Genomic DNA, 18,943 nt, shown 5'->3' with positions numbered 1-18,943 from the left:
ACACTTTTTTTTCCCCCTTGCACACTCATTTAATCTGGAGATCGTGCAAGGATGGGTTGAGTGAAATGTCAAAAGCATAAAACATTTAAAGAATGATGTGATTCAACTTAGATCGTTTTCAGACGGAGATTTGCGTCAGCAGAAACACCGTAGTCACAGAAAAAAAAAAGAAAAAAAAGAAAAGCGCGTCTGTTTGCCAAGGGGGTGAGGGTGGATATATTTTAATGACATTATTCTTGATTGGATAATTTATGTGGGCGTTTCCATATTCATGTCCAGTGCTGGCCATCCGTCACTGTAAAGCTGTTGAAAACCTGACTGCAGCAGTTTAACATCAGGCCTGAGGCTGTATTACCAACAACTGAAGAGCTCAAATGCCATCTTCTGGAAGCCTCTGTGTCTCACTGCTCAGTAATGAGATGAGATTAGAGGACGGTTTTCATGCGTACCTCTCACTCAGTTGGCCACACAGTGCTATGTGGGCATGGCAGAAGTGGAGAGCGGAGCACTGGACATTACTTGTAGGTGAAGGACAGAAAATACTTTTCTTTCTTCATTCTCTCTCTTCCTTTGTGACTTTCTCAAGTCTTTTTGTGATGGTTGAGTCGCCACTGTATCTAGTCTCTTTATCAACTCTCTCTCTCTCTCTCTCTCTCTCTCTCTCTCACACACACACTCGTGGAGAAAGAACATGTTTCGCAATGGGCAACATTGCTCCACCTACAGGACCTCTAACAAGCACTTAAATCGCAGTTGGAGAAATACTCTCTCACACACACACACACACACACACACACACACACAAACAACCGGATACACTCACAACCTTCCAAACTATGATCTGCTGTAAAAGATTAACTGTATTTTACATGTCAGTTAATAAACTTCACCAGTCTAAAATATGCTCATCCGTATATCAAAGGGCATTAAAACTTCTTAACTCCTGATTTTTTTTATTTTTTTTATTTTTTTTTTTTTTAAGAAAAGAATTGCTCCCAAGCAGTTTTGATGAAGCTATAGCCAAATTTCTGTCATCCTACCTGGCAGATATTCTCTTAGCGACATAGCATGGGCCAGAGGGCATATTCATCTTCTCTCTCTCTCTCTGTGCTAATTTTCCTTCACGTCCTATGATTTTCGTGGGGCTTAATTCAAACTCCTACATAAAACCTTGAAGGTCTCTGTGGGATCAATTTAAAAGGAGACTCTCCTCCTTCATCCTTCCATCTATTCCTCCATCGAGCCTTTCTTCCTTTCTCCCTCTCCTCTCTTCCTGGCTGATTGCGACGAGTTTGAAGCCAGGCTCTCTCAGGCGGTAGTGATCTGTCCTCTGCTCCAGTCTCTGGTGTTTGCTGCTTGGCTCCTGGAGCTGATTTGCTGCTCAGTGGGGTGTTCTGGCACCTGTGACAAGAGACCAATCTTCACAGAGAAAGGAAAATCCTCATACGTTTCAGTCAGATGAAGGTTTTGATCTTTTATGCTGTAGGGATGTAATTGATAAGGTGGTAGAGGTGAGAGACGTGTGTGTGTGTATATGCATGTATGCTTGCGTGTGTGTGTGTGTGTGTGTGTGTGTTTGAGAGAGAGAATCAGAAGGTGTGTAGTATTCTTCTCAGGCAGTTTTCTTTGATATATGGTTCCACTGCAGAGGGAATCATACAGGTCTGACTGTTGTTCTCAAATAGCACCCCCCCCCCCCCCCCCCCCCCCGTCTCTTTTACTCTCTTGCACAGGTGAGGAAATGAAAACTATTGACTGTCAATGCTCGGAGAGTGAACGGACAGACCTCCTGATTGTGCATGAATCACCAGAGGTCTCACATTGTTTGAGTACTTGAAAAAGTAAAGTGACTTAATGCCAGTGAGGATCAAATTGGGACCAGTACAAAATGTTGTTCACAGATGTCAACTGCAAAGAAGTAGACATGGATAGTAGCGCTCGTTTTCGTGCCTGAGAGCCTTGTGTTTTCGATGTGTAATGGTTGATACAGGTAGGATTAGATGGAGCAGCTTATCCTAGATCTTTCATACAAGTGGGTCCATAACTTACCTGGATATAATAAGAAAGACTTGGTTCGAGTCCAGAATGCAATTGGAGGAGGCCCACAGCTGGACAATCTTTAAATTGGGTAGGTGGCAGGATGTACCATCCTACTTATTTTTAGCCAGCCCTGGAGTCAGTTAAGGTCAAATGGGGCTTCCTCAGAAGAGTAAACATGGTCGAAGCTCCACACCGAGATTAAGATATGACATGTAATTGAAACCACGGGACGTATTTAGATAAACAAGTTCAGACAGAGTTTTAACTCAAATTAAAACTCCTTAAAAAAAGCATTTGGTGAGTAAATTAAGCTCCACGGTCTTGGACTGTCTGCCAGTTGGGTCAACATGAGGTGAATTGTGAGGACAAACCTGCGCAGGCAGGCTGCCCAATGCAAACTCCCCGTTTAAGCACACGTTCTCCACAATCTTTCCCTTTTCATCTAGTGACATAACAGACTCACATAAGGTCTTTACAATGCATTCGTTACCATGGACAGAAATCATTTGAATTTTCAAATCTTTATGAACAGTCATTTGGAATATGAAAGTGTGTGTGTGTGTGTGTGTGTGTGTGTGTGTGTATGTGTTGAAAGTGGCATTTTGTCACACGGCACCTTTCATGTTTCCCTCCGTCTCCTCAGACAAGGTCTCCTCCTGCCGCAGTCTGGTGCCATGGTCACGTCTAGCACTGATGACATCGTTGTGGTTTCTTAATTAGGGTTTAATGGCATTGCCGAAAGCTGAAGGGTATAATTTTCTCTCCTCCCCTGAAATGAAGCTCTGAGACTCTAATTTGGATTTGAGAGCAGCTGTGTGTGATTTCTAAACAGACCTCTTCTGCTCTGTTTGTGTTCCTTACAAAACTGAAGAGAAAAGACAATAAAGACACCTGCTTTGAACGAAACCCTCAAACACACCAAGGTGAAATTCTTTAACTGTTTTAATTTGAATTTGAATACACGGCCAAGAATATTCCTCACGTGTTTTTCCAGAGAGGAACACAGCTATAGTTACACACGGGGTGGACACTTATGTGTTTTTGATGGATAGATGCAGAGTATGGGGTTGTGTGTTTGCGCCTTGAATAATGAGGTTTGTATGAGTGTGTTTTCATCACCTGAATAAAATGAGAGAGTCCTGTCATTCCCATAGCTGCATTTAATCATAAACTCTTAATTTGAATATAAATAAGTACGAAGGCTGAAGTGTTTTGTCTAGCCTGCAGCTCGTGTGAAGCTCTCGGTTAACGGGAGGGAAAAATATATGGCCAGATATATGCAGAATGGCATTTAGCCTAAACGTAATTACAATCACCAGGCCACAGCAGAAAAAAAAAAAAAGGTCTGCTTTCAAAAGAAATGTGTGTGCACGCACGCATGCGTGTGATTGTGGTGACAGCTTTGTGGGAATACGCACGCACATACACACACACACGCACACACACGCACACACACGCACACTCTCAGCTCTGGCCGTTTGCCTGTATTTTATCCAACGTTCTATCAGAGCTGGGTAAACAGTGTGTGATGTTTGAAGTGGAGTGCTTTAATCAGAAGTGTAATTGTTTACACTGTGAGATGGTTAGGGGGCACTTGTGTGTGTGTGTGTGTGTGTGTGAGGGGGTGGTAGAGATTGAGGATTGCAGGATTGAGGAGGGGGGCGTAGCCCTTTTCTGCCGTGTAAATTATTGCCCTGAGAGAATGAAAATGCCAAGGGCAGAGAGGAAAACAATAGCTGGCAGTGGATTGTGGTGCAAAGTGTTTGGGTTAATATGGATATGACTCAGGGATGCTTAGTTTGGCTATAAGACCGTTTTCACCACTTTTATTCATAATCGGGTGTATCAGACAGATACCCCTGTATCACTTTGTTTGTCATGTGCCGCATGTGTCAACGTGTGTGTGTGTGTGTAACTGTAAACGAGTCTAAATGAATCACTTCTGATGTCCTGGACAGTTGAACAAAGGTGCAGATGGGCAGATCACACTCACGTTCTAGTGTGTGTGTGTTTGCGTGTGTATGTCTCTGCATGTGTTGGTGGGTACTTCTGCATGTGCATGTGTATCTCTGTGTGTGTGTGTGTCTCTCTCAGGGGTGGGGTGGGGGGTGCTCCTAATGGTCCTTATAACATGTCTATAATATCAGGACTCGCGTTAGCGGATATCAGTGGCCATGGGCTGAGTGCATATATTTTTTTTCAAGTGTCAACTCTTAAAGCAACAATTAGGTAATTGACTGTATTTATGTATTTAGATACATTAAACATTTATTAAAAATGTAAGCTGTTAACAGGAAAGACTTGCTTCTGAAGCTTGGCAAATAGAGCATCGATTTACAAATGTTTTTTTTTTTTTCTTTTCATCTGAAACGATGTATTAAAAAACGAGTTTGCCTTTGGCTCATGTATTATTAACAAAGAGCTAGTAATGGTTTATGAATAATGTAAGCCTATCCACTGGCCCTATTACAGCTTCTTATCAAATTGATAATTTCTCCCCTTGGTTCTAAGGCAGATTAGAGTTTTACTAATGGCGTTTGTTGCTGTTGTGCGTTTGAACTGGTTGGTTCAGTCACTGGGCGCCCCTGAGCCAAAAGCTGTGGACTGAAGCAGTAAGCATCTGTTCATCTTCTAGTATGTCTGCTAACTCCATTTGCCCTCTGACATGACACAGCCATGTCTCCGACTGCAGGCCTTTAGCCCTGTGTGTCAGCCCGTGTGTTTGGCTTAAGAGCATAGAGCTGGACTAGGATTGGGCTCCTGGGTCTTATCTAAGAGACAAAGAGGGAGAGCCTAATGTTATCACACCCTTTCACCCAAAGCATCAATTATTCACAGGCTAGATTCAGAGAGATAATACTCTGTGTGTCCGCTATAGACCTCTTCTGTTTGTGTGTGTGTGTGTGTGTGTGTGTGTGTGTGTGTGTGTGTGTGTGTGTGTGTGTGTGTGTGTGTGTGTGTGTGTACATGTATGTAGGTGAGTGTGCATGAGTTTGGTTGTGTGTGTGTATTTAAAAACGTGTTTGCTTTGCTTTATATAAGTGCATGCATTTATGTCATATTTACATGTATGTAGGTGAGTGTGTTTTGTATTTGTGTGTGCATGCTGGCTCTATCTACGTGTCAACGAGTATTAGACCTTGTGTGTGTGTGTGTGTGTGTGAGGTAGTGAGCATGAGGTTGTGTGTGTGCGTGTGTGTGTGTGAGTGAAGTCTCACTGTGAAACAATGGATATGTCATAGTACATTATATTTGCTCTGTGAGGGGCTGTTCAGAGAGTCTGAAGATGTAGCCCTTGTTCTGCTGAGTGAGCAAACAGGTGGACTAATGCCTCCAGTTCTCTCTCGCCCTCTCTCTCTTTCCTTTTTCCCTCTTTTCACTAAGGAGGTGCTCTAACAAGCTTGTTCAGTGCAGCTCAGGAGTGTAAGATGAATAATTTACCTGAAGGAGCACTCTATATTTATTTAATATCATTCTCACCGAGAGAGAGTGAGAGAGAGAATTGTGCGTGTACTCTGATATGACAGTCTGTATCCATGCTTTTGAAGCTGTGTTGTAAGCTTGTCGTTTGTTCCCTGATTGTCTCAGGTGAGCAGAGGGAGAGAGGAGAGAGGAGAAGAGAGAAAGAGAGAGAAAGGAAGTGTGGAGAGGGACAGTCAAAAGAGAGAAGACTTAGGCTGACTGGTAAGAGCATTCTCAGTGGCCCTGAAACTGATTATAACACTCAATAAGACTGGATGGCCCAGGTGTTTCTAGATAGCAATATCCTGTAATAGTCAATAACCCATAAGTTAACAGTCCTTTAATTGTTACTTGAGCTTATAAAGCTTTTGGTGAGGTGAGTGAGGGATCTTCAGTTTGGAACTGTTTGGTCTACTTTACGGAACTTCGACTAGCAGCGAAACATATCCAAACATCGCAACTCGTAGGAACGATAGTAATGTCACATAAGGATTTTTTAAAATTTGTTTTAATGTGTAAGAAATGTAGGTTTTAGTATTTGGCCTAATGTGAGTAATTACCCCGGTGCATCTTTTTATATGTATTTTGTCTTTGTTTGCAAAGACATTGAGAGTGAAGCATGAAATCCCAGTTGCAGTTTAGCAGTAGCTCCAGAGAGAAATGGGAATTCCCAGTGCAACCACTGACCTCCTTATGTAAACAGACAGCTGTCTCCATCGTTGTGTTTTCCCCTCAAAATCCTACTCTGCCGTTTGACTTTTCAGTCCTATCATATTCAGCACATACGTGAGAATATTCCCTCAGCGCAAACATAAACCTCATTTTCCAAAATAAACACTCGTCTCAATAAGCAGTCTTTGCTTTGCGATGGACAGTGTCTCTCCTCCAGACCCACACCCAGAACAGCGTATCATCTGCGTAGATGCAAATTTAGACGGTGCCTTGTTTGCTGGTCAAATAGGCGTTCTTCCGCATGTCCCGAATGCTTATATTATACCTTAAGCTTAAGTGAGGATGCAAAATATAAAGCGTCTCCCGCTCTGTCTTAGTCTTCGTCCAATTTAAATTTGTCAGCAGGCGCTTTTGAGCCAATGCTGTGTGTATTGCTTTTACAATATCATTCATTTGGTTTTTAATGTCGTAGAAAGGTTTGGGATTACTGTCGTGTGGCCTCCAAAGGTCTTAATCAGTTCTGTACACAGGCTGTATACGCAGATACAGATCATTACTGAATGAATCAAGGAACGATGGAGAATGATCAACTACATCAAGTGCTTCAATCAACAAATCACGCAGCCCAGCTCACTGGGTTTCTGTGGGCATATAAATACCTCCTCAAACGAGGCGAGAGGAGAACTTTCTCATTAAATGAGTGAAGGCTGAAGCCTGCTTAATTTAGCAACTTTACCATTGGTAACCGTGGTAATTACTGCGAAGGTTGCCTTTGATCTTTCCAGACAATGTTTCCCAGATTCCAACACTCATCAGGGGCCAGGGGGAACAGCTGCAAAAATTAGTGCGGAGCTGCTCTTTCTCTCTCTCTCTCTCTCTCTCTCTCTCTCTCTGTCTTTCCTTCTCTGTCTTTCTCTCTCGCTCTCCCGATCTATCTTTCTCTCTTCTAAAAAGCAAGCCCCTGAGCTTGCATTGGTTGGGAAATGTGTGTTTGGTAAGAGAGTGTTTATGTTGGGTAACGATGAGTTTTTTTTTTTTCCCCTTGATCGTTTTAATAACACATCACAACACATGACACTCAATCTGGTTTCTAATTTGAATGATTGTTATTTCAGATAGAGTTTTAGGAAAAGAATTCTGAAACACGTCCTAAATCAAATGAAGATTGAGTCTGAGAGGAAATAAAATCCCTCTACAGCAGAGATGACATGAAATCAGCTGTACTTTCAGTGTGTTCGCACATCTGTGTGTGTGCGCATGTATGTGGGTAGGTGGGTGTGCAACAGGGGGTCTCTGTCACTGCAGATATTACCACACACACACGCAAACACACACAAATGCAAACGCAGGAGGTCTTCCTGTTACTTTTGTTCTGTCATATGTCAGCTGTGTTTTGGTGAATAGGAATGTGTGTGTTTGTTTATGCTATCATCTGTTCGTATGTGGGCGTGCGTGTGCGTGCGTTCGCGCGCGCGCGTGTGCCCGCATGTGTGTGTGTTAGTGCGTGAGTGCACCCGTGCGTACGGATACATGTGATGTGTAACAGTGTTCTACATCACAGTAACCGCCGCAGTATGGCCAAATCACCGATCCTTTACAGAGTTCTACTGGGCCGCACACACACACATTTGCATTTAAGTAAGCTGACATTTCTTTTTCCCCTCTGTACAGTCAACAGGGCTTGATCAGGACACAGCTAGGAGGTATCAACAGTGGCTTTGATCTGCCATAGCTCTCGTACACTCACTAACATTAAAGATGTACATATCAAACAGGGCTGACTCCCTGTCCGCCACACCGTCCTTATGTAACTCGAGAAAAATGAAAGGACTGAAAAAGGCTCAAGGCTGGAGAAAAACAGTCCCCCAGTCTCACCCTCTCTCTCTCTCTCTCTCTCTCTCTCTCTCTCTCTCTCTCTCACTTCCATCCTTCACCTCCCTCTGCACTCATCTAGTGAAGAAACTTCCACAGGGTTTTCCTCCTTTCTTGTTCTTCATCTCTTTCTGTCTTTCTTTCCTGGTTTATCTTTTTTTTTTTCTTTTTTCTGTCATTAACAGCTTTGAACCTGCTTAATTAGCACCTTGGTGCTTTTTAATCCACACAGGTACTGAGGAAAAGATAGAAGACAGAGAGAGAAAAAAGTCAGATTCAGTTTTAATAAAGTAAAGAGGCATGGTGGAAGTAAGAAAGAAAACTTAGAGCTTGAGAGAGAAAGAGGGAAGAAGAGGCAGAAAGAACGAATGTCGCATCGCACTGTTGTTCTCTGTGAAACACCCTACTTATGATCACAAATGTCATACTAGGCAGATAAAGGTCATTTAAAGGTTCAGCAAGGTGACTCACACTCTTTGCCTAGGGAGCAAATTCACACACACTCACAAACACACACGCATCCACACCCACACGCACACGCACATGCACCATATTTTTATGCTCCCAGCCCTGACACCAATTTGAATTCCCTGCTCAGAAGGATCTGTAATTCAAAAGTTCAAGATTCTTTGACCTCAGCTTCTGCTACAGTTTGCAAACTGTCTCCATCACTAACGGATTTACACATGAAGAGACCGGTGAGTCATACACGCAGACATACACATACAAAACTCAGTGCACACAAATTAAAATTTGCATTTCAATAAGTTGAAATTAGCAGTTTTATTTTTATTTTGCATAATCCACATATGAATTATGTAGAAACACACAGAGGGAGGTAATCTTTTGAGTTTTTTTTTTCCTGTCACTGAGATTCTCCGTTGACCTGCGACCGGTGGTGACATCACCTAAGCGTGCTGACAGACTCACCATTAAGCTTCGATATTCACACTTCCTGTCAGACCATAACGCACAACGACACAGAGGGGATACTCGCTCTGTTGCCCATGGCAACTATCATTCCCAAGGTCAAAGTTCAGTGTTAAAATTTACGGCATCCTGTCTTGGCCGGATGGGGGAAATGAGTGTCCTCAGCGCGTAGTCTTCCGGAAAAATCACTGCCGCGAGGAATTATGACACACTGTTATCTGCGGCTCCATGCTGCATTCCCAGAAATATCTGACTAGCTCAGTCTCTGAGCTTTTATACATTATTCTCTTTGCAACCGTATGTAATCGTAGATCCCAATATTTCACTGGCAAATATTTCCATTCCCGAATGTCATTTGGAATATTGCCGGAGTTGGTAGAGGAATGGAATGGAACGGAACAGAGCACTATATTTTTCATAACTGTGGTCAGCCTCACTAGATATTGTAAAATAATATATTAGACTGAAAGAGAAATAATCAGCTTTATCAGCTGCAGAGTGTATGACAGAATCCTGGTCTTTCTTTAGTCACTTACATTTCTTATCGAGGTTTTTTTCTGTTTACTCCTACAGTCTGTTGTCAGTTAATTGATCTATACATGTGTTTACAAGTTGACCTGTAGTTTTGAAAGTGAAACAGATTTGCTTTCCTGCCCATATTGATTGATATTAGATGGCCACTAACAACAATGTGTGCATTGTATGTAATACTGTGTTTTAATTGTTTTTTTGTGTGTTTCTTGTGGGTTAAACTCTAGGAATGTGTACGTTTGTGCGTATTACAGATAACATTACAGCTGGTTCTGCTTCCTGTCTGAAGTACCATAATGTGTGTTAGTGTGTACATGTGTGTGTTAGTGTGTGCGTGCCCCCACAGACCCATGCATTTGGATGTATACGTGTGTGTGAGTGTGTGTGTGTGTCTCACGCTTGCTTGTTGTATGTATGTTTGTATCTGTTCATGGGTAAAGTTTTGCTGTTTCGTCCCTGTATTTCTGAGCAGAAATATGTATATATACATTGAGGGACCTACAAACACTGATCTCGTTTTCTCCTATTCCTTAGAGGGGCAAGAGACCTTAATAAACATACGTGCACACGCACACACACACACACACAGACATTGCACCATAGAAGATACCTCTTAACCACAGTAAAAGTAAAATATGCATCGAAGGAAAAACCACTGAGTACAGATAATTCTAAGACAAATCTTGTGGAAAAAAGTGAAAATAATAATGAAATTATTCAATATTTCTCCCTCACCTATGAAACATTAAAGGTTGTTTTCATAGCACATACAGTACATTCAATCCCAAGTCTTGGGATTTCCAGAGGAAAAAAAAATCTCATGGAAAACTCTGGAAGAGCTTTAGCTTAGTGGGGCTTAACAACTAAGGTTTAAAAGCTGGTCTTATCTCTGATTCCTATCGTAGTTCATTTAATTTTTTCCCATGCATTCATGCAGGATAGCGTCACAATCACTACATAACCAGAAAAGGTACAGGACATGGAATGAATGAGAAAAATGAAAACAAGCAGTTTTAAGAGTTAGGGGTGATTTTGTGTGCGAGGGGTGATTTTGTGTGAGTGTGTGAGTGTGTGTGAGTGTGTGTGAGTGTGTGAGTGTGTGAGTGTGAGTGTAGGGGATAGCTGATGGGTCACTAAGACTGTGACTGTTAGATACATAGGTTGAGTCCATGCCTCCCTTGTGTGTCCACCCCTCTTATCTACTGCTGATCCAGACCTTTCATCTCCACTCAGACCTGCAGGGCACACAACGACCCACTGCTGAAAACACACATCCTCCTTCCCAACACACACACACAGACACACACACACATACAGAGACACACCAGCTGCTATCTCTCAACCACAGACGAGGACACTCACCTAGAAGTCTGATTACGCGTGCACACACACACACACACACACAAGGTTTGTGTCTTATACACCTTCGACATCATCCTCCCACCCTTTTTCCTTTCCTTCTCTCTCCCCTTCTCTCTCTCAACTCCATTTTTTCACCTCCACTCTCTCCCTCCTCCCTTTCCTGTTGTTTTTCTAACTATGTGTTTGCTCTAATCTCTCTCTGCATGACGTCTGGAATGTTCCCTGGTTTTGGTTGAGATAGCAAGAGAGACAGACAAAAAGAACAACTTTATACAATTGCAGAGACACTGTAACAAAGCATGAAATACTGTAATTTAAATACATGATCTTAATTAGTCTAGACATTAGATAACAAATGTCTTTTCTCTTTGTCTCTGTTATAGAAGGGCTGCTGTGTCTGAAGATGGGTCATGAAAAGTCTTAAACAGACAACTAGGGCCAACTCACTGAAATAACACACACACACACACACATCCTTTGAGTTTTCCCAGTTTAACACACTGTTACAGCAGATGCAGTACGTAAAGACGTTGGAATGGCACTTAATGTTGTTAGAATACTGTCATTAGAATGTGTGGCAGTGATTAAACCCAGACAACACCGACACATGCACAGCTCTCAGACTCTGTGCCTATGTGAGCATTAGCTAATGGCTAAGGGTAGTGCTCTGTGTTTATTTGTGAGGAGGTCATCTCTGTGACCAGCACAGCTCATCTGACCCATTGACCGTTATTCAATCGCCCTCCTCAGCACATTCCTTTACACGTGGGTGAGCCAAAACACACGCGCACGCGCACACACACACACACACACACACACTCAGTGTGTGTCCTGATCATAACCTCAAAGCTGGCATAAACACCAGACTTCACCTCCGACCTTTCACCTCTCACCCTTTAATCTATCTATGATGCTGCACTGTCTCACCGTGGTTTTCAATAGAGCTAAAAATAAATCTCCCGTCCCTCTCTTTAAATAACCCCCTGCTCTTCTCTAGAGGTAACACTAGCATCCTCTTCCAACACCCCTCCACTTTTGTCCCCTTAAGAACATTGGCATCATAATGGCAGCAGTACGCACTCACTGTGGCCTAATCGAACCCTCTGCAGACATTCTACTGAAGGGTTATTTAGGCATGGCTCACTGTGACCGTATGCACGTTTGTTCTGTCATGAAATCTGCATGCGTGCAGTTTTGAAACTTTGTGATAAATATGGTAATATGGTACATATCCCATGGTTAGCATCAACTTTCATGACAAACTAGATGCTACCACTTCAGACACACCCACACACACACACTTTCTGGAATCTGTGTCTGTGTGTCTGTGTGTGTGTGTAGGCCACTGAAGACAGAAGAGGGAATTTACCAACCCAGCTGTTTCCAGTCTCTCAGCTCTTGTCTCTTACAGGGAAACGTTATACTTGCTTCATCTTTCTCCTCCTCCTTTTTGAATGTTTCATTATCTTTGAACTCATTTTCTCTCAAATTACAATTTGTGAGTTTCAGTTGGGAAGTGTCCTCTCATACGTCATCCCAGTGCAGTGACTGTGTTTAAGGTTCTGCTCCATCCACAGCTGAGCTGGAGTCAGTTATCCAAACAGAGTCAAAGTATTTCACAGGCTGAATTAGAGAAGGTGCCAAGGGTATGCACTGTCAAAATAAGCGAACCATCCACAACTCTTCCAGGTTTTGACCCTCAAACCTTAACAATGGGTCTTTTTTTTGGCCTAATTCCCTCCTTTTTTTCCTACTCCTGAGCACTTCTAGTCTAAGGTTGCCATGTCTTCCTATTATCAATGGCTTTTACCATTATTCCAATGGAATGGTGCTGAGCTTGCTAAGGACAACAATGCTTACCATGTATAGTGATCATAGTTGTAATCATCCAGTGGGCTGTATATATATTTTTTTTAATTTGGCTCTATTACAATCAGCCTGTTGTAACAATGCCTTTACCCTCTATGCCATAGACAGGGTTCACAGTCTGCATTATTCCTCTTTTACTTCATGTGAAACTGAAGCCAGGATACATAATCCACTTAACTGAAGTGTGACCAATCCTGTTCAGTTACTGTTAACTCCACTGCTCCATTACCCTTTTAATCAAACATTGTGCCTTCTCAGATGTTATGATGTATAGTTGTAAATCATATCGTACTCTAAAGTGTGTTCTGAAACTCACATAAAAATGAAATTCATGGTTGTGTGTTGGACACTATAGATGACACCATAAACCTTATTTTTGGGGTGTTAAAGCTAGGTCATCTGTGTATTGTTGATTGTCAAGGCCTGTACTGGAGTATGTGTGTGTGTGGTGTGTGGCACTCTCTGTGGGTTTTTGTAACTCTTTTTCATGTCGTAAAGCCCCTGCCCCTGGGCAGCTTTCATGCTCTGATGGAGGTTTATCCATACAGGAAGCAAGTGTGTGTGTGAGTGAGAGAGAGAGAGAGAGAGAGAGAAAGAGAGAGAGAGAGAGTATGTAGAAGCACATGAGGGGTATGGGCCCCTGTGAGCCACAGCATGAAGAATAGCTGGATACTGAGTCCAAATCAAAGGGAGCTCTGTGTCTGTGCCCCGGGGTAGTGTCTGTGTGTGTGTGTACTGGAGTTTAGGAACAAGTCATGGGGCTTTTCAGAGACAGATAGAGACTTTCTTTCTTTTCTTTTTTTTCTTTTTTTTTTTTTTTTTTTTTTTGCGAATGCAGTATTTTTTTTTATGCTTTGTGTCTTGTGTCATCCTTTGTTTTTCTCATTTATTTGAGATGCGAAATGTTGTAAACAAAATACAAATTTTATAGTCTGTTCCAGTACGTTTTTACGTAATTTTATTTTAGTTTTATTTTTAAGGATTGATTTAAATTACAAGCATATCTTTTTATTTTGACAGGAGATACACAACCCCCATCCCAGATGAAGGGTCTTCAGTTTCGGAGCATCGCCCCCAAGGCACCAGCAGTGGTCCAATCCCCCACTGTGCTTTCTTGCCAGCCCACCTCTGCCCTTCCAGAAGCTTCTACAGCTGTCAGCCCTAAGTCCATCCTCGTGCCTGCTCAGAACTATGCCCTCATGCAAGTGGCTGGACAAGAAGGCACCTTCTCATTGGTGGCACTGCCGCAGTCACCACAGCAGCAGCCAGTCCAGAAGAGCCTAAAACTACCCATACCAAGGTATCAGCCAATGAGAGGCAAGAGTGCTCAGGAAAAGGTCAGTAATAAGAGGCAGAGTCCCGCCAAGATTACCGTAACAACACGGGCCCGGTCATCTGTAGCAACAGCAGCGAAAACTAAACCGTCTGAGTCGACCGAGAGTCCAGATTCCTTGTCTGAAAAGGTCTTTCTGATTGACCCTACAGCTTCATCTGAGATTTCTGTTGCAACCCTTCTTCCTGACAATGCTGTTCTGTATCCAGGCTCACAGACGGAGCAGGGAGGTGACAGAAACACTGACTCTAATCAGAACCTCAGTTACTCTCAAGGGCCTAAGAACCCAATCGTCACCGCTGGCAACAATTGTTCACCAGCCAAACTGCAAACGAGCAAAGACCGGAACTCAATGACAAACCAGCCCGGTGGTCCAGGTGGTGCCATCACGGTTCTTTCCCCTGCTATCTTCAGCAAAGCCGTGCAAATTATCCCCTCTCCACCCAAAGGCAAGCTGCCCATCTTACCTTACGCCAAGGTGAAGAACTCCCTTCTACCTCCAGCCAGCCTCTCCAATACCCAGTCCACAGAAAAGAAGCTACCAAACAGGGCTAAAACCAACTTCACCAGAGCCGCAGACCTCACTGACAAGACTCAAGCTGAAAACACAAGCAACAGTGGCACAGCACAGACTAAGAAACCAACTGGTAAGAGGCGGGGGAGGAAGAGAAAGACAATGGAGGACATCCTTATGTTTGAGGCACGAAAGAAGAGATCTTTGACGTTCTTCCGAAGGCGCGTGCCTGAGAAACCTCCAGCCGGCGCCACAGACAAACTCGTGGACATCTCCAGGAAGTATCGCACCATCCGCCCCAAGCCCATGCTGGTGATGGAAACTGCGATCCCACAGTTAGTGAGTCTACCCTCCCTCTCAACCCCAGACAGCTTGGACCAGGAGGCATCCATTGCAAAGCAGATCTCAGGAAAGCCCCTGGATGAAATTCAGTCAGACTTTACTCCTGCGAGGGCCCCAGGTCAGAGGAGCACCGTCGCTGGCCTCGGTGGAGGTTTTGTGTACACCGGCAGTCGGCCGCTGCACCGTTGCCCGACCTGTAGTAGGTGTTTTCAGTTTAAACACCACCTGCAGAGTCACATGAACAGCCATAGTAACCTGCGACCGTACGTGTGTCCGGTGTGCAGGAAGGCCTATGCTCACTCAGGCAGTCTGAGCACACACATGAAACTGCACCACACTGAAGGTAGGCCCAGGAAGAACCTCCGCTGTGAGTTCTGTGAGAAGGCCTTTGGCTATGTGGGTGTCTACTTCAGCCACCTGAGAGAGGTACATAGAGTCATACTTACAGTGGAGCCCTCCATCAGCCAGCATGAGGAGAATACACCTGTAGAAGGGTGAGTATGAGTAATTCACACACACGCAGACAGAAATACAGATGCACACATACAGGTGGAAGGGCAAAGACGCACATGTACGGTGCACAAAGCCACATACTGCATCCAACCTACTCAGATGGGCACCCTGACCCACACATACACACACACACACACACAAACACACACACACACACACACACACACACACACACACACACACACTATAAATCTCTCTTTTTTTTCCTGTTATTTTTGTCATCTATAGGTCAGCAGATCCAGATGAACAGGCGTCGGAGCGCGTTGACCCCGTGGAGCTGCAGATCAAATGTGGCCGCTGCCAGGCCATCACGCCCACCTTTGCCGACATGAAGCTGCACCTGTTGTACGTGCACGGCGAGGAGGTGCAGGTGAGGTTGCGTGAGGGAGCGCTGCGTGGGGGCCGGGAGGCCGAGGATGAGCTCGTCAAACACGCCGCGCACTATTGGCGGCAGCTCAACGAGAAACGCAACCTGGTGCGCTGCGGTAGCTGCGACGAGGAGTTCTTCTCCTTCTCTAAGCTCAAACGGCACCTCCACTCCCACCACCAGAGGGAGAGCCAAGACGAAGAAGAGGAGGAAGAGGACGACAGCAGAGAGGAGAAAGGGGAGCATGTCCCGGGCGTCACTCATAAAAGCGTGATACTCCAAACAGGGTCACATTTTAACTGCATCCTGTGTAGCGAGGTCTTTATCAGTAAGCAGGACGTGTTAGAGCACTGGAGGGGGAGACACCACTGTGAAAATCCTGCACTACTGTGGGATGTCCTGGACTCTAGGGGGAGGGAGAATGATGACACACCCATGCCTAGCCCAAACTAGTGCCGCCTAAATGGCTATCGTTACCCGTAATCTAACATGTGTGTTAACCGGTGCTCAATTTTGTGATGGCACACATTAAAATCCACTAATGATGAAACACTTTTTTTTTTTGTATGTTTTGTTTGTTTTTTCTGTTCTATCAGGTTGTTATTTTTTTTGTTGTTGCACTGTTTTGTTTTGATGAAAGATATTTTTATATATTTTTTTTTAATTTATGGCTTAGTTGTTTTTTTTGTTTTTGTTCTCATGTGTTCCAGTGTTTTTAAAGCAAGGTCAGATGTTTTTACATCAGGAAGCCAAAAGGCACAGTTCCTATTAACTCATTGTTAATGGACATACTAAAGTTTCTTTCCACACCGTTGTAATGGCACCCGTTTGTCTTTGAATTGATTCCAGAGGCTCAGTAGCCTTCAGTGGAAGTCAATGTTTCTAATGTTAGTGCCAATCAAAACTGTTAATGATAATTGTAGTACGTTCCTGGTGACAGTTGATGGGATCACACGTAGTGAAATTAAAGTTAAAGCCAGTTTGACTGATATGGACTGTTTTAGGATGACTTTACCAAAATTGAGGAAACTTTGAGAAGGTTCAGTTTAAGGTACATCCAAATGTAATGTAAAAAATAAAAAAAATATGGTAATTATGTTCTCAATAGCATACCAAAACACACTCAAACTTCAAATCAATGTGTAGAACATTCATTAAATAATACCTGGAATCTTTCAACAAGTATGACTAAAACATTCAGTATCTACTCTTGTTGCAATGACAAAAGATCTGTTGTGATCTTTTGTAACTGATCTAATAGACATGTAATGTTGCGATGCATCTCATTCCAGTGAGGGTATTTTGGATCATGCCAATGCTTTTTCAGTCCTTCCCAACACATAAAAGAAGTATATTGTTTTGCTCAAAAGTGGATGGCAGGAACGTTAAGGTCATTTTTGTACCTGTATTTGATTAAATTAGTTTGAAAGAAGCCTAGAAAAAAAAACCATCCAGTTACACAAGGTTTTATATTCTACAGTTTAAAACCTCTTTAAAGAATGTGTGGTGTGTGTATGAGTATGTGTGTGTGTGTGTGCGTGTGTGTGTGTGTTGCATTACAGTCTTTAAGCCTCTTAACATGTCAAAGTTCTGTGTTGTGTTTTTGGCATGGGAAATGTTTCTTGTAGACTGTGTTGATTTATTTAAAGTCAGTTTGTGTTTAGTTTTGCTAACAGGGTTACTGAATGTACCTTCAATGTTTTAAACCCTACCAAATGTTTATATATATATATATATATAAATATGAATATATATAATACATAGATAGAGTATATATAATTATATTGAAAATATATATTTACATAGAGGAGTTAGTCATCATGCTGCTGTTTAATTCTCAATGGAGAAAACATTTCGACGTGTTCAAATGGCATTTTAAATGACTTCATGCAGCTTTAGCTAAGTACTGTAAATTGTTCTTCGCTACAAGGTGAATTCGTGGTGTGTTGAACAAGGCAAAGGCTTGTCAGTGCTTGTTGACATTTTTGGTTTCTTCTTTTTCCCTCCTATTTGACATGAAAAAGTGAGTTAAAAACATAAATCGTCATGTTATAATTTAAAGATATCAACATAGGTTGAATCATATTTCATAGACAAGCTATGCTATCCAAAATGAATATTGATTCTCAGTCTATTTAAACTGTTAAAACTCACAGTCAGTTCTTGTCACATCGAACATCAGGAAGGCTGGGTTCATCTGACATTACATCTATAGCCCGTGGATCAGAAAATCCCTCATCTCTACTGGATAAAGGCCTCAGGATAAGGGAGTCTTGGAGAAGTTTTGGTATGTGTTTATGCGTAATGACAAGGTACATAGACATATGGCTTCTATAGACTTGCTTCACATTCCCAGAGCTGAAAGTGTGTCATTTCTCCTCACTGTGATGCTAGTGTCTGCTTTGTGTGGCTTTGGCCAGCTCCGAGTAATGGAATTCCCTTCGTCTCTGACTCGTGCCTCAATAAAAAAAAGAAATAAAAGAAGAGTGAGTTGTGGTCATTTTTAACGTGTCTGTGATAAATGGTCCTTTTCCTGTTTCTTTTTTTTTTTTTTCCCCTCCATCTCACCAGCTCCTGCACTTTATTATCCCTGTCTCTTATCTTTGGTTTAAGTTCTCTCATTTCTTCGAAACCTTCTCACTACATTTTCTCCGCATCCGTCTTTTTATTATTCTTGTTTGATTTTTTGTGCTAGCTTTGTACGTGTGCACTTTAAAAGCAGACACTCAGTGTGAGTGTGTGTGTGTGTGTGTGTGTATGTGTGTGTGTCAGTTTGTGCCTGCGTTATGCTAACTGTGTTTCCTGTAAGTCATCATCTTAGTGAGGAATGTGAATCCTCACATTTGATGTGCTCAAGTCACATGACTTTGGTTGAAAAGTCTAAAGGCGAATCGCAGAGGTTTGTCTAGGTGCATGGACATACCAACATCCTTTTTTCTTTTTTTTTTTTTTAAACACTTTTTTATGGCACAAAGAACATAGTCTGACAAACAAATCTGTAACTCTCTCCAAACCATTTATGCTTTAAAAATGAAAAAAAAAAAGTGGTGTCTGTGAACCAAGCAGAGAAAACTAATCATAACTGCAGGCCTGGTTTGTTGCTATGTCCAAATTCGTGATGTGCCCCAGCTTTGTG

General features: G+C 42.7%; 1 protein-coding gene across 1 annotated transcript; it reads left to right on the top strand.

Moving 5' to 3' along the window:
• Positions 1-13,772: 13,772 nt before the first annotated feature.
• Positions 13,773-16,260, top strand: znf438 (zinc finger protein 438). The gene is made up of 2 exons (XM_030774986.1): positions 13,773-15,421; positions 15,669-16,260. The coding sequence occupies exons 1-2, from the start codon at positions 13,782-13,784 to the stop codon at positions 16,258-16,260; spliced, it is 2,232 nt and encodes a 743-aa protein (XP_030630846.1). The 5' UTR covers positions 13,773-13,781.
• The last annotated feature ends 2,683 nt before the right edge of the window (positions 16,261-18,943 follow it).

Source organism: Chanos chanos, chromosome 5, assembly GCF_902362185.1.
Source record: "Chanos chanos chromosome 5, fChaCha1.1, whole genome shotgun sequence".
Lineage (NCBI taxonomy): Eukaryota > Metazoa > Chordata > Actinopteri > Gonorynchiformes > Chanidae > Chanos > Chanos chanos.
The sequence above is the reverse complement of the archived record's forward strand: the minus strand, read 5'-3'. Positions and strand labels throughout refer to the sequence as shown.